This window comes from Penaeus japonicus, unplaced genomic scaffold, assembly GCF_977035675.1.
Source record: "Penaeus japonicus unplaced genomic scaffold, GWHDUDI00000001_assembly GWHDUDI00000028, whole genome shotgun sequence".
Classification (NCBI taxonomy): Eukaryota; Metazoa; Arthropoda; class Malacostraca; order Decapoda; family Penaeidae; genus Penaeus; species Penaeus japonicus.
Window position 1 is genome coordinate 3,628,332 of NW_028234430.1, and position 15,000 is coordinate 3,643,331.

Consider the following 15,000-nt stretch of genomic DNA (forward strand, 5'->3'; position numbering starts at 1 on the left):
CTCTCTCTCTCTCTCTCTCTCTCTCTTCTTTCTTTCTTTCTTTCTTTCTTTCTCTCTCCTTTCTCTTTCTCTCTCTCCTTTCTCTTTCTCTCTCTCCTCTTCATTCTTTCTCTTTCTCTTTTCTTTTTCTTTCTTTCTTTCTTTTTTTCTCTCTCTCCCCCCTCCCACTCTCCCTCTCTCCCTCCCTCCCCAAACCCATCCCTTCCCTTGTATCAAGCCCCTAATTTTCTTCCTCCACCCACAGATCCCCAACCACATTCTATGGCTGTGTTGGTTCTACCTCACATTCCACTCCTTCCTGAACACCCTCGGGGAGCTGTTGCGCTTCGCCGACCGCAACTTCTACCAAGACTGGTGGAATGCCAAAGACGTGGGCACCTTCTGGCGGCTGTGGAACCTCCCTGTTCACAAGTGGGCTGTCAGGTATGTGTGACAAGAGCCTCTTCTTAGTTTGGGGTATATTAGTGTGTCCGTGTGTATGAATATTGTTGTAATTGGTTGTTGTAAGGCGAGTATATTTTTTATATTTTATTCATGTCACTCTGTTGTTGATGAATGAAAATTGAGTTGGAGCCAAAGAGGCAGAGATCACATAGTACATAAGTGGGGGATGGGAATGTGTTTGGGCTATACGTCAGATGCATTTTGTTCCCATGGTAGCAGAGGGCATTAAAATTGGCCACGTGGAGCAACTGTTATCATGATATAAGCCACTTGGTTTTATTGGAGATAAGTTAATTACTTTTTACATTTAAGGATCTCTTGGAACTCCTTATCAAAACTATAATTACGAAAATGTCAGATAATAGACTTGTTCATTGTACAGGAATGCACTTATAAGATTAGAATTATCTTGAATTTGTTCATTGACTGATATGCATTCTGAGCTATTATATTAGGTCATTGTAAATATACATAAAAATACTTAGTACTTAGTATCTCAGTTTGAAACATGGATCATCATATTCTGTCTGAGATGACTGTGCAATTTTCACAACATACTGTGTTTATTTTGCCATTAAGCATACAGTAAAAACTTTCTTTCAATAAACCTATTCCTTTATCAGTTCAGTACTAATCAGTTTACACCGTGTCAGCATGTATATAGACAATGTCCACTATGGTTTTGTTACAAGTACAAGTATTTAGTATTTAGTCAAGGTCTCAGTCACTAGACGTATAAAACCTCACCTTAGTTCTTGAATTTTGGGGAAAAATAGTTTTCATATCTATTGTTTTTGTTATTAACATCATAGCAATAATATTGATAATAATGATGATGATAATAATAATAACAACCATGACATATATAATTATTTTGATAATGATAGAAATAAAAAATTCAGATGAAACAAAACCACAGTGGACAAGTGCATTTTCCCAGTATCAATGACTTAAACCAAATTCTTGATGAATAAAAGTAGCCTTTTATTCACATTAAATAAACTCTTCAGTTATATTTCACATTAAACATTATCAAGTATCTCCCTTTTATTTTTTTGTACCAAAGTCTCGAAAAAAAAAAAAAAAGCACCTAACATTCTATTTCTAACATTTCAGACACATTTTTGTTCCCATGGTTAAAAACAAATACAAGAAATCTACCGCTGCCATCATGGTGTTTGTGCTCTCAGCTGTCTTGCATGAGTATCTGGTGTCCATCCCACTCCACATGTACAAAATTGGGGTGTTCCTTGGCATGATGGTGCAGGTAAGAGAACGCAACGCACCTTGTGTAGGTTTCTCAGTTAATTTGATGAATATAATTCTTTGTTCCATCCACCTTGCTCGCATTGACACATCATTCGTTATTTTGCGTAAAGAAGTGTAGTATTAACTAATGTAGTGTAATGTTATATTGTCTTGATTAATTGCTCCAATTTTGCATTTTAAAAATATGAAAACAAAATTGTGCTATCTTTCACAGGTACCCCTCGTATACATCTCAACGTGGGTGGAATCGCGATTTGGACTGCGATGGGGAAATATGATAGTCTGGGCTTCCCTTATCCTGGGTCAGCCTTTGGGCATCATGGTATACTACCACGATTATGTAGTTAAAACATTTGAGCCGAGTATGTTAGAAATATAGCAAGTTAAATTGACATATGTATATTTTTTACAATTTTATTATTGGTGCATTATAGTAAAAAGTAGTATTGTGTACATAGCATTACGGCTCTGTGTGTGTGTGTGTGTCTATGTCTGCGTGTGCACATGTGCACATTTTTGCGCATGTTGGGTAAAAACACTTCCTCATGTGAGGATTCTGCCTCTGCAGGAATTGAGAATATATTTGTTAATGATCAAGAAACATTCCAGTCTAACTCAGCAATGAAACTTCAAGGCCACAACATTCCATATCAGATGCATCATTACTCAGGTATATTCTAATTAGAACAAATGTTTTATACTTATATAAAACACATTTTTATATATATACGGAATATCATCCTATTATACTAGTTATATTTCCATTTCTTATTGTTTGCTTGAAATGAATGAACTATCCATTATATTCCAAATGTAAACTGTGATCTCCAGATATGTCAACAACTACGGAGACGGACAGACTTTTTTGCGAGAGCATATAGCAGATGTTGACTGATTCCAAAGTTACTATTTATAATTTTACATGCTTGTTTTTCATCATGTCATATTTCAGCTTGCAATTTGTTTGTCTTTCAAGTGATTATGTGCCATGTTAGTTATAAATATTCAAGATTTTCACTGTAAAAAAATTTATAGTGCCTAGTGGAATTCTGCAAATATTGCAGTAATATACTCGTGTATGAATTAGGTGTTACATATTATTCTCTAATTCCTATTTTGTGTGTTCATTCACAGTAAAATAATTATTGGAATATTCCTAATGCCTATGTTTGTCTTCAGTATTTAATTCATGTCAGCAACAGGAAATACAAGATATGAAGAAAATTGTGAACATTAGAAATAACAGACAAACTGACTACCACACAGACTACCACAATAGCAGTCTGGTTGGTAGTTGAGATGGTCTCCAGCAGTTATTCTTCTAGAGAACGAGTATAACCTTATGAGAACTTTTAAATAGATTGGGCATTTATGGTAATATAGCGCCAACAATCAAAGATGGTTCCACAAACAAAAACCTCTGTGGTTAGATTTGATTGTATGTGTATGCATATGCTATTCCATTATTGTGTGTGTGTTGTGTGTTTGTACTTCAACCATGTGATTCCAGCTCAAAGCCCCATCAAAGTGATACTAGTTTGTAGAAGAGTTTCACATGGCATATGCAAGACTGACATGTTGTTGTGTTGAGCCGAGGTGAAAGTGCAATTTAAGTTTTTAATTTCACTCTGCCATATGATTATTGAAAATATTGTAAATTTGTTGTTACAGAAAAAGAGGACTATTCTCCGTGTTTCATTTTCCCCCAAACTTTTTTTTTTCAGCTCTGGGTTTTAAATTATGATACAAGACATTTTATGAGAGAATTAATACCCCCCCCCCCCCAGTCCTTTATGGTATTCTTAAAATGTCAAGGTAATGTTGAAGAGACAGACTGAGATAAACCCAGGACTATATTAAGTGGCTGTCAGGGCCTTCCCAGCACTAATTAAATAGACCAGAAATTGTATGTCCTTTAAAAAAGTAATAAAAGTAAAAATAATGGATATACACCTTTCAGTGACAGGCAATTTTCATGCGATCAGATCAATTTGTGATCCATCTTAGAAGTGTTAATCAAGAAATGATATACATGACTATAAAAACCCAGTTTCTATCATTAAAATCCCTATACATTCTTATATATATTTTTAAAAATTGTATTTCCTTATGACCTAATGTTAACCCACTGCTGATGGGGAGCCTAACGACCTAACTGGTCATCAAGGCAGGCGGTCTACGACACTAGCAGCCAGCCAAAAATTAGAGGGACAGGGGAAAGATTTTCTCCGCCCTCCAGGTAGCGTAGACTAGCCCATACAATATTTTTCCATAAATCCATCATAAAATGCGAGTTTAGGCTGACTTTGGAAATCTGTAGCTCTAGAGCTAGCGCCGTTACAGCCATAATACTTCATGACTGCGTGTGCACTTCAACTGTGAGGAGATCCCGATGTCGCGTCATGTACACATTGACAACCGTCTCTTAGGCCTAATCTGTGCCAACATGTATGTCAAGACACCCGTACGCAGTGGGTTAAGAAGACAATAGACCAAAAACTATAGTAAGCCAAAGTCCCCCCTTATAACTGACAATATTAAGCACTGAGAGAGAAATTATTACTTTAGTCTAACAACATATACTGTTAAAATTACCATACTTCCTCAGTAGTGAGAGATCAGTAAGCAAGTTAATTAAACAAGATAAACAAGCTTCAAAATAGTTATGTTGTTTCCCTTGAGAATGTGTTGCTATACTTGAGGAACTGAGTTAAATAACATGTAAAAGAAAGAAAATGTTCCTCAGGGGTAAAAACCTGATCAGTTTCTGCTTTTACACTTGGCCTTTTAAGAACAGGGGTACTCTCCATTATGGTTTTAATTTTTTTTTTTTTTTTTTTTACAAAGTTGCCAATGTGTCAATTACAAGGCCTTCTTGTTTTTTATTACTTGAAATTTCAGGGAAAATAAGGTTTTATTTTTATTACTATTACTTTTGTTAAAAACATCATTACAACCATGATGGTAATAATTATAAAAATAATAACATTAGTACTGATAATAAAAGAATATTTTTTTGAAAAAAATCAAGGAATGAGGTAAACAGGTGAATTAGTAATTGACTCATTGGTAACTAAATGCTTGTCAAATAAATAAAATAAACCCAATGTTGAGAGCGAATGTACACAATCCACTCCTGGTATAAATGGGTTACTATTCAGTAGTTTGTCTCTTGTCCAAATAAGTTAAATTGTAAAACTTCTTTATAATGAGTTGCATTCTGAAATTCATGTGTTACATATATCAAATGCTACATATGAGCATTACTTAAAATATACAGATAAAAAAATAAAGTTTATATATGCATCACTTCTACCTTTAAGGAGTAATAAAAACATCATCTGACTAGAAAAATTGATAGATATTCTATTTACAGTAACAAAAACTGTACATAGGAATCACTGTTGGGAATTGCTTGATTATTAGTCCTTGCTAATAACAATATAAATTACTTCATTATGAGAAATGAAAAGAATGAAAGATGATATTCAATGCAACCTAAAATTGTAATCCCACTAGCATGTACAAAAAAAATTCACAATTACAATGAAATGTTTAAATTTTTTACTTTTAGTTCAGGTCTGAAGATGAATTCCAAGATAGGAAAAAAAAAAAAAAAACAGTTTTACCCAAGTCACCATTTGTACAAAACTTTGTTCATCTTCTGTTTCTTATTTTTCTTTCCGTTTGCTCCTTTTTGCACCACATTCCTTTTCAACTTCGTTACCAATCCATTCAGGTCAGATGGCATGATCAGCTCCTCCTTGAGCATTTTGGTCCTTTCCACTGGCTGGAACTTTGTGTTGTTCCTTGCCTTCTCACCATTATTTAGCACCTTTTCACTGGACTTCGTAGCTGTACCCGCTGGGGATGCATTCCACTGCTTGTTGGAGGTAGGGAGAGTTCCCTGTTCTTGTATGTGGAAGACCTCCTGCCAGTCTATGGAGGCATTGAGACCTCTCTGTACCTGGGGCTGCTGAGACGCCCCCCACAAGCTGAGGAGGCCCCACCCCTGCTGTCTCTGTTCCTCCTTCTGAAATCAAAAAAGGAAGGTTGAATAACTTGTATGTTAAAGGAATAACAAGAATAGTTGATTGGGGATGAATATATTATACAGTTGTGTGGTTTCATCCACAGCAATGAATAAGTATTTTATGCAAGGCAAGTTACTATCAGAAGCTGAAGGATATTACTATAGAGAAAAGGGGAAAACTGGGCTTAGACTAGAGTATATGTTGCCGCTCTTGGACTCCATAGCTACAAGAAGTTTTTTTTATGTTAATTCACTGATTTTTAGTAGTGCTGAAGGCATACAACTAAACAATTTCAGAATATATTTTGAAATAAGTGAAAAAATAATCTGAAAACTGTAATTGGATATACTCATAATTAGCAGATATAACAACATCAGAATTCCTCTCCATTTCTTGGCATCTAGCAGACCGCTTAAAATGGACAAGCAGTGAATGAAAAATTAAATATACTTACAATCTGTTCGACGTCCTCCTCTAATCTGTATCTGGCATGTGTGATTTCTGTACGAAGTCTCTCTAGCTCTTCCAGTGTCACATTACGGCTGACATTTAACTCACGTTCGAGGGGATTCTGTTGGAGAGGAAAATATAGTATGTACATCAGTCTAAGCATCAGCACGGACCAGGGTTCTTCAAAGTACAGGTCACGACCCATTGGTCACTGGGTCTCACTAAAAAGTATAATGAAATAAAAAGGAAGAAATAAAGAATATATATAAAATGAAAAAGTATGTAACAATAGATAAATAAATGGATAAAGAAAGGTGTAAAAGCTAGTGACTAGTGAGCAATACTATCTAACTGGGATGTAAGGTTAATACATGAAACCTAACTGGGTTGCAATTTATAAAACATTGAAGAACAGTCTTAGACCATAATATATCAGGCAAGACTTGTTTCTTTTTAATACATATACATGTTAATGATTATCTCTGAAATTCAAAAGAATCTAAGAGCATTCACTATAAATTTACAAATAAAATATTATCTCCTACTTCTTAAAAGCATGAAGAATAGTAGAGGAGACATTCTCTATCAAAGTGCCTCCAGTAGCTAACAAATTTGTGACAAAAAAATAAATAAATAAAAATAAATACATACGTAAAAAAATAAAATCCCCACTTTAAACAAAAGACAGACAAATAAAATCCCAGACGAAACATTTCCTGTCTAAATACCTTACTCTACCTTCTATTAACTGAACTACCAGACCTGTGAATACTACACACAAATTACTGTGGAAGACAACACATCAAGTTCAATAAATAAAAAATAAAGTACAAGAATCAAATGGCCAAATAATCTCTGCATTCTTAACATTATACATTCTCAACCCATGAGGACTGTATTCATTCACGTCAATTTCGAAAAATGAACTTATTTTTTTACGCAGACTGAATCAGACTAGATAACATTGATCGTTTAGCGTCAGATTGTAAGATGGTGCTTCCTACGGCAGTTAACCATTAAGAACAGGATGATAATGCAACACATACCTGAATATAAAGAGCATTGTGCTCTGGTTTGGTGAAGTCATCTCCCTTCACAATGGACAACCCTCTTTCCTTGAAGTCAAATTTATCATAAAACTCAAAGAAACCTCTGAGCAAATCTTCCAGGCTTTGCTTGTTATCCGAGGCCGTTAATATCTTCAAATCTCGCAAGAAGGTGCAGTTGATGCTTTCTGTGGTGCGTATATCGTCAGCACCTGCCAAAACACCAGACGAACTTGAGTTAGTTTTCATTGAGACATCTTTCAAAAAAGAAGTATGAATCATGATGTTCAGTTCACATTCTAATACTATGATATGTTAATAAAGTTAAAGGATATCAAATGCTAATAAGAAAATAAGACATTTTTCCTTATAAATGTGCTCTTTACCACTAATCCCCCCTCTGCATTTTTCAGTTAAGTTTAACCCATTCACACCGGGCCGATCATTTGCCTGATACTCCTCCCTCCAAGAAGATAATAAGCACACACAGCCTCCAAGTGCTAGATCTCTCCCGGCACTATACCATGCTACACTTCTCAGAGCGCTCTACACCCGCCTGATTTTACGGGATGCTGAGAGCCGTTTTTTGTATTTTTTCTTTTTATTTGATAAGTCAAGAACAATGTGCCTAGATAAATGCAAGGACAATAAGTATATACATACGTAACTATGCAAAACATGTACTTAGGGGGAGTGATCATGACACAACAGGACGTCATCTCGCAGGAGCGAAATATTCACATGACGTGATAGACATCATCCGGTGCAAATGGGTTAATAAAGTTAGATAATAATCATCCTGATTACATTCATATTACACTCATATTACAATATCAATATATCTTCACCATACTGATCTCATGAATCTCATCTTGATTCAAACTAAATTAAAATTGAATTTTTTTTAGATATTACCTTGAAAAACAATTGATTATAAGTATGTATATGGCAATCCTGACTGATCTTTAAGTCCTTGTTTGTCCATGCGTTTTGCAAAGTTTTGCACTGTGTATATGATGATTATCATTAAATAAAAAACAGAGTATAAAAATATACATCCATCCACTAACAATATTAAATATAACTAATATAACTTGCATATGCATGGCCTTTACAGCAGTACATAATCACAAACTTTATTGAGTTAGTGATATACGTTAGAGCTTAACCAATCATTTCTCTTTAAAAAAAAAAAAAAAAAAAAAAAAAAAAAAAAAAAAATATATATATATATATATATATATATATATATATATATATATATATATATATATATATATATATAGTATATATAATAATAATATTTTTTTTTCTTTTCTTCTTTTTATTTTTTATTTTTTTGTAAGTTAGCATAAAAAGATAATAGGAATTCTCCAAAGGCCAAAGGATAACAAAATCAATTCATAACTCAAAATGGCAACAAATAATGATCTCGCCCTTTTGTAATGAAATTAGTTCCCTTAACCCATTGCAGACGGAGATAAATTTGCTTGCCCAGCCTCCAGGATAGGTTTTATTTTAGAGAGAGACCACTTGAAGCAATATAATTTGAAGCATCCAAATCTCTTTCAGTCATTCATTGTAAAACTAGAGCGGTTTTTGTGTTTTATTATTTTGTGTGTTTTATTGAGTTTAGAGACTTATATGTGCCGTATGACAGGCTCTATCAGTGCTGCAGTTGACTAAAATTGTAGTATGTTATCCATATTAGCTCATTATTTTCTTTATACTCAATGTGATAGAAGTATTGCTGTTTTATGGGAGGACAAAAGGCAACTTTATTTTTTCGTATTTTTGTGCTGTCATGAACGAATACGAAACATATAACCATCTACAATAAAGATAACAAGAAGAGGTAGGGAAGAGGAATGAAACCTGTGCTTGTGACTGTGAGTGCCACAGTGAAAGACATCCATATTGGCACAGGAGCACATTTTAGACACTGGGTATGGATTGAGTCACCTTCCTCTTCTCGTTCTGCCTGCACATCCTTCATCGGCGGTACTTTAGAGCAAGGGTTCATCAACTTAGTGTGTGCCATCGCTCTATAGAGACAGTGCATGCTAGAGACCGTGGATGGGTGCCATTCAAGGCTCTCTCACCTGCTGGTGCTAGAAAAAAGTGGTGCCATCTAGGTTTTGGACGTTAAGCTTGCACGATATTATGGTAATTATAGTAATTAGGACTGCAGTAGCCATCATCACTCATTCCTTTTTCATAGCAAAATAAAAGAGAACAGTGATCCAAAATCCCCGAACGTCGTGTACGTCATGACGCCCGTCGTCAGGCCAAAGCTCCTACGTCATGTATGTCATGACACCCGTACGCAATGGGTTAACTTTCGCTATGGTCATTTTCTGCAAGTTCTGTGCACTTTCACATTTCATTTTTATGTTCAAAATACAAACCACTTATTCTTTCAGTTGTATAACTAACAAATCATACCATATGCTAATCAGTATCACTTTGTTAACATGTCATAGAAAGACTTCCAGATCATACCAAAAGTCTAGAAAAATTGAAAAAACGCAACATCTTCACATGCCCAGCCAAACATCTGAAGATAAAAAAGAAGAAAAATGAATAAAAGAGAAGAAAAATGAATAAAAGAGAAGAAAAATTATTCAAACTCTTACCTGCTAACTTGATAAGTGTCTGCAGGGGTGGAATGACTGGCGGCGAAGTTCTCATTAAGTAGAAAAGAATCAGGAGTGTCAGTGAAAAGTTTGTGACCCACCGCCCTGCATATGGAGATGTGATGTGGCGATCCTTTGCCCATCTCCGAAGGGCAAAGATCAACGGTCGCACCCTCTTGTCCATGCTTCCGTATAGGTACAACATTTCACTCATGTAAAACCCACTTCTGCAAAATGATCAGCACCAACATTTAGAAATAAATAACACATTTCATGAAAAGAAATATTCTACAAACCCTAGTGATTAGTAAGGCCAGATGCATGCAGACCATGATCCGAGCATCCTTAACTCTCATACTCCAGCAAAGTAGTCATCCTGTCCCATGTCTACATTTTTACAAGAGAGCTTAGCCATGCTTTCCTAAAGCAAAGGTCAAAAAGACAAAGTCACATTTTCAGATGTAGCATCACAATCTCCAAAAGTTTATTGTCACAATATAAAAGCTGCAGTCACTTGAATGCTCATTTTATACCTGTTGGCCATAGAGAGGTCACACTCCATGTCAGTCAGATCCTGGCGATACTTGATAATGGGAACACGAGCTGCCAGAATCTTCCTCACCTGCCATTGAGAAGGAAGAGTTAAAAGCTGAACACACTGCCTCCTCGGTAAAATATCGTCATGTTCTGCTTGATTGATTTTTTTTTTTTTGTTTTTTTTTTTTTTTTTTTTTTTTTTTTTTTTTTTTTTTTTTTTTTTGTTTTTTCTATACTACCATGATCACTTTGTACATCTAGGATCTTTGGATTAAAGTGTACTATGGGCTCAGAGTATATAGCATTAATGTAAAACATATTTCTTAAAAATAAATGTTATCATAGCAAAGATTTCAACATGTTCATGCCTTTATAAGAATTTCTATACAGCAAATAAGAGTGCTAAGTTATGATTTCAACTTCAAAATATGCAAAGCTGAGCCAATTTTGAGCCATGTTCTAAACTTGAAGGTTAACTACATCTCATATTTCTAAGAAAGACAGTAGACCTATGCAACTATAAATGTAAAAGCTTTGAACGAGCTGACATGATTTTATTCTCAATATAATTCATTTTAGGCTTGTGGAGCTACTTGTGGAGTATTTCGCTTTCCATTACATAATGCATATACTCATAGGACTTCCACTTGTATAAACAGGTTTTCTTTCACTTGTGAAAATAATGTAACCAAATACAAAAGTTTTCTATTATCCCCCAGTTGAAGCAGGTGGGTGAAAAGCGCTCTGAGAGGTACATCGTGCCAGGATAGATCTCATGCATGTTATCTAGCCAGTGGGAGCAGCATTAGGCAAATGTAAGCCCTGGCTTGAATGGGTTAAGCTGTTACGTCATGAGTATCTGATTTACATGTGCTTTGTATCCAAATATAGAATCTCTTATTCGGGTACATGTGGATGAAAGGATTGCAGTAGTTGAGAAAATGCAATTCTAGGTATCCGTTATAGATTTTATACGTCACAAAAATCAATAACAGGCACATCATATGGAATATTCAAAATACTATAAGAAGTGTAAACAACTATAATGCATTTCATATTGCATACCTGAGAACATCCAGGGACAAAATTATCAAGTACGTCCGAGATCACCTCCATGTGACGCTGCATTGTGATGCGAGGATTGGCTGCAGAACGTGATTTCTTGGCCTGGAAGACTAGGCGCTGACTGCTGTCCTAGAACGCAAAACATGGTCAGTAGTTGTACCTTCAGTATATTGTCCTTGTGCCCTAACCTTCACATTACGCAATCTTTATCATGTGTAAAAAGGGGTCATGATAGAAGATGCATGGAATAGAGACGGTAAACTTCTTTGTTTGTCGTTTGGTATTATAATTACTGGTTCCTATTAGAAACACCTAACACAAAACAAAAGTCAAAACAAATATCATCGCAAACCAGAATAGAACAGAATGAAACAACGTACAGCCAGACTCTAGGCATCCACACCCATTAATACCAACCTGACTACCGACATCAAACAGTTCTAAAATCATGTCCAGGTCACAGTTGAATCGTCCAAAGGAGTTGACGGAGGAACCAAAGGGAAGGACACTAGCTTGCGGGAATAGGCCCGAGAGTGCGACTTCCACCTGTGAAATGTGTCAAATCATCTTCTTTAGCTGTCACTAGAAAAATCTATGAGCAGAAATCACAGAAATCAACTAATTATAAAAAAATACAATCTGTTTCTTATAGTCATAAGATTATGTCATAGAAAAAAAAGAAAGAATGCAAATACCACAGTCAAACCTACCTGTCTGCATGTAAAAAACCTCAGTCTCGACCCCAACTCCGTCAATTTTTGGCATTCGTACGATTTCTGTATCTGCTCTGACACCTGTTTTCAAGATAAGGAGAAAAAAAAGCAATGAGACTTAAAATCAACATCTCCCCATCCTTCACTATATCATCCATATCAACCAAAGATCATTTCAACATCTGCAACCTTTCCTCTTCCCTTCTACAAAAAAATAATAATAAATAAACAAAATAAAGCATCCTCACATCTCCACTCTGAAACAACTGCAGCCGGAGCTCTTCATCGGTAGGAACCGTCTCCTGTACGATGTCGGTGGAGCTGCTTGCGTTGACATTCTTGCTGCTGGGGGACGTGGTCCGGCTAGCCGAGAGCCAAACGAAGGGGGAGTGAACGGGTATGATGCGGTCCGTGGGAGGCGAACGTGTGGACTGCAGCGCCTTTGCCAGGGACTCCGCCTCACTGAACTCCACAAGGATCATCTCCTGAAAAAGAGAAGAAAAAGTAATAATATAATAATGCTTAATATTCTGTATTGAAATAGACAATCAAATCTAAATTTTTCTTTATAAGTACTATGGACTTCAAAATCTACTTCTCCTTCCTTTAAAAATAATAAAAAGACAAAGTAAAAAAAAGCACACAGTTCAACACCAAAGCCAGACACCTACTTTATTGACGTTGCTGTGTCTGGTGGTATAGTGGAACATCTTCCGCACGGTCCCATACTGCGAGCACACCTGGTGTAGGTCAGCGGCCGAGGGAAGTCCTGCCACCTCAACCAAGAGCGACCGCCGAGCCTCGTTCCGCCTCTGGCTCACCAGCATGTCGAACGGCACAAACGACTCGCCTGAGGAGAGGGAAGGAGAGCTGTTTGTACTTCAAATAACATACCTCCAGGAAGTAAAACAAGCAGCAAAGTATGTGGTCAAGTGCTGAGATTCTCAAGCGTGAAGTCTGACCAAATAGAGTTTGTAGCTTCTACTGGTATCCCATATATTCATCAATATACTGGCTCTTTTCTTGTCTAAGAAAGCAATTATAAGACAAAAAGTGTTTTCTACTCATATCCACTTGAAAGCGGTGATATTCAACGGATATCATGCAATCTGAAATCTATCATAGTGGCCCAGCATCAAGCGATCTCCACAGCCTCTGTGCTGTGTACTCTGGCAAAGGCCAACAAGCCCCCAACACGTAAATTCTGGCAAGACAGAGCTTGGACTCGTTCCTTACTTAAAGATAAAGACTTTCTCTCATCACAATACCTATGATCAAGGTTTGTCAATAGGCGCTCAGACCACGATAACATGAGCAAGTCCGAGGGTGGATGCATGATCCCTTATAAACATCATTGTCATGTACTATCATGATCACAGTTCATGACACCTAAAATTAGTGTCTTATCCATATGTGCTTAAATCTTCTAGCATTCATGACAATGAAGATATGGCATAATATGGCATAATAAGGATTAAATAACAACGATGGATAATTCATGCAAGGGAATGATAACAAGAGAGGTGGTCCAAAGATATGATAACTATGACTGTAATACCGAAAATCACTTTATCATTAAGTATGCTATCCATTAAAGTAATAAGAAAGTTATTTCATGTAGTAGTTTAATAAGAAAGTCCCTCTCGATAATATTTTCCAAATAAAATACGAGACTAATATTTGAACACTTTCAAAGAATCCTTATTGATCTTGGCCAATCGTATCACGGATTAGTTCTCTATGACTCAACCTTAACAATGGATACTTAAATTTACTAGAATTACTAAATTCTAACATAGCCGATTGAAAAATATCTTACGTACCTGTACCACTCTGGCAGTAGTTCCTGTTGTACAAATGGAAAGGTATCCTTGGCAAGTGGATATTGCATTTCAAGGCCCTGAATAGAGGCATATTCTGGGAGAACGACATGCCTGAAGTATAATTAAAGCATATAGAGTATAGCAAGCATATTAGGACGTCCCTGGAGCCGGATTGTAAACACAGGGCGCCGCCATCTTGGATCACATTCGCGCGAGTATGGCATCGGTCTTTAGAAAATATTTAATGTCTATTTTTTCATCGTCATTCACACTGTGTAATTATTTGTGAGTATATTTGTATTTCTGACAGTTTTCTAGATTTGACTTAATTAACATATTTGTTTTAATTGATAAATAGAACTGTTTGTTGCAGAGAATTAAATGCACCTAAAGATTGGAACACACCAATCAGCTGATCGCACCCATCGTGGAGGAAATATGCAAATGAAATGATACCGAGAATCTGATATCACGATTATCTATTGCCATTTTACTTCCTCTACACAAGAGCCGATATCTTCATGTACAGATGAAAACGGGTTGGCCATGCGGCAAATAAGAACCGGTTAGGACTTTCTACAGTAATTTTTAAAATTTAAATAACGAATAATAAGGCCTTATCTGCAGCGTCAATTTCTTGAAATGATTTCACTTCATGGGCACTGCCGGGCGTACGACGGCGAAAGTGTCGTACCGCTCGAACAAAACCAGCCGTCACGCTCACAGAGCGACCCGTGCCTCTGTGGCGCGCCTTTGAATTTTTTTTTTTTTTACAGTTAATTGCTTTTTCTTCTGATGAAAAAACACTTTTGAGTTCATAAAACACGACAAATACATTTCTTGTTTGCTTTAGTAGTTCATATCGGAATGTGAATCTGAATATAAGTTAACATCATCCTACTTTAAGCATGAAAAAAGTTTATTTCTTCAAAAAACTAGTTGTGCAGATTAGCAGTCAGTAAATAGATGTTATTTGTGCAAAT

At 36.1% G+C, this 15,000-nt stretch overlaps 2 protein-coding genes across 2 annotated transcripts in view; one reads left to right on the forward strand and one right to left on the reverse strand.

Moving 5' to 3' along the window:
* mdy (diacylglycerol O-acyltransferase) overlaps positions 1–3,399 on the forward strand; it is a 44,928-nt gene extending 41,529 nt beyond the window's left edge. Inside the window, exons 11-13 of the mRNA XM_086553306.1 lie at positions 245–423; positions 1,561–1,711; positions 1,928–3,399. Of these exons, the coding sequence (XP_086409432.1) occupies positions 245–423; positions 1,561–1,711; positions 1,928–2,092 (495 nt within the window). The 3' untranslated portion in view covers positions 2,093–3,399. The remainder of the gene's footprint in view (positions 1–244; positions 424–1,560; positions 1,712–1,927) is intronic.
* A 1,656-nt stretch (positions 3,400–5,055) lies between these two features.
* Positions 5,056–14,236, reverse strand: LOC122245888 (poly(A) RNA polymerase, mitochondrial). The gene is made up of 11 exons (XM_043004000.2): positions 14,018–14,236; positions 12,866–13,044; positions 12,443–12,679; positions 12,192–12,275; positions 11,899–12,027; positions 11,482–11,610; positions 10,413–10,501; positions 9,880–10,106; positions 7,244–7,455; positions 6,202–6,318; positions 5,056–5,746 (listed from the first exon to the last, which is right to left on the reverse strand). The coding sequence occupies exons 1-11, from the start codon at positions 14,124–14,126 to the stop codon at positions 5,348–5,350; spliced, it is 1,911 nt and encodes a 636-aa protein (XP_042859934.2). The 5' UTR covers positions 14,127–14,236; the 3' UTR covers positions 5,056–5,347.
* Positions 14,237–15,000: the final 764 nt, after the last annotated feature.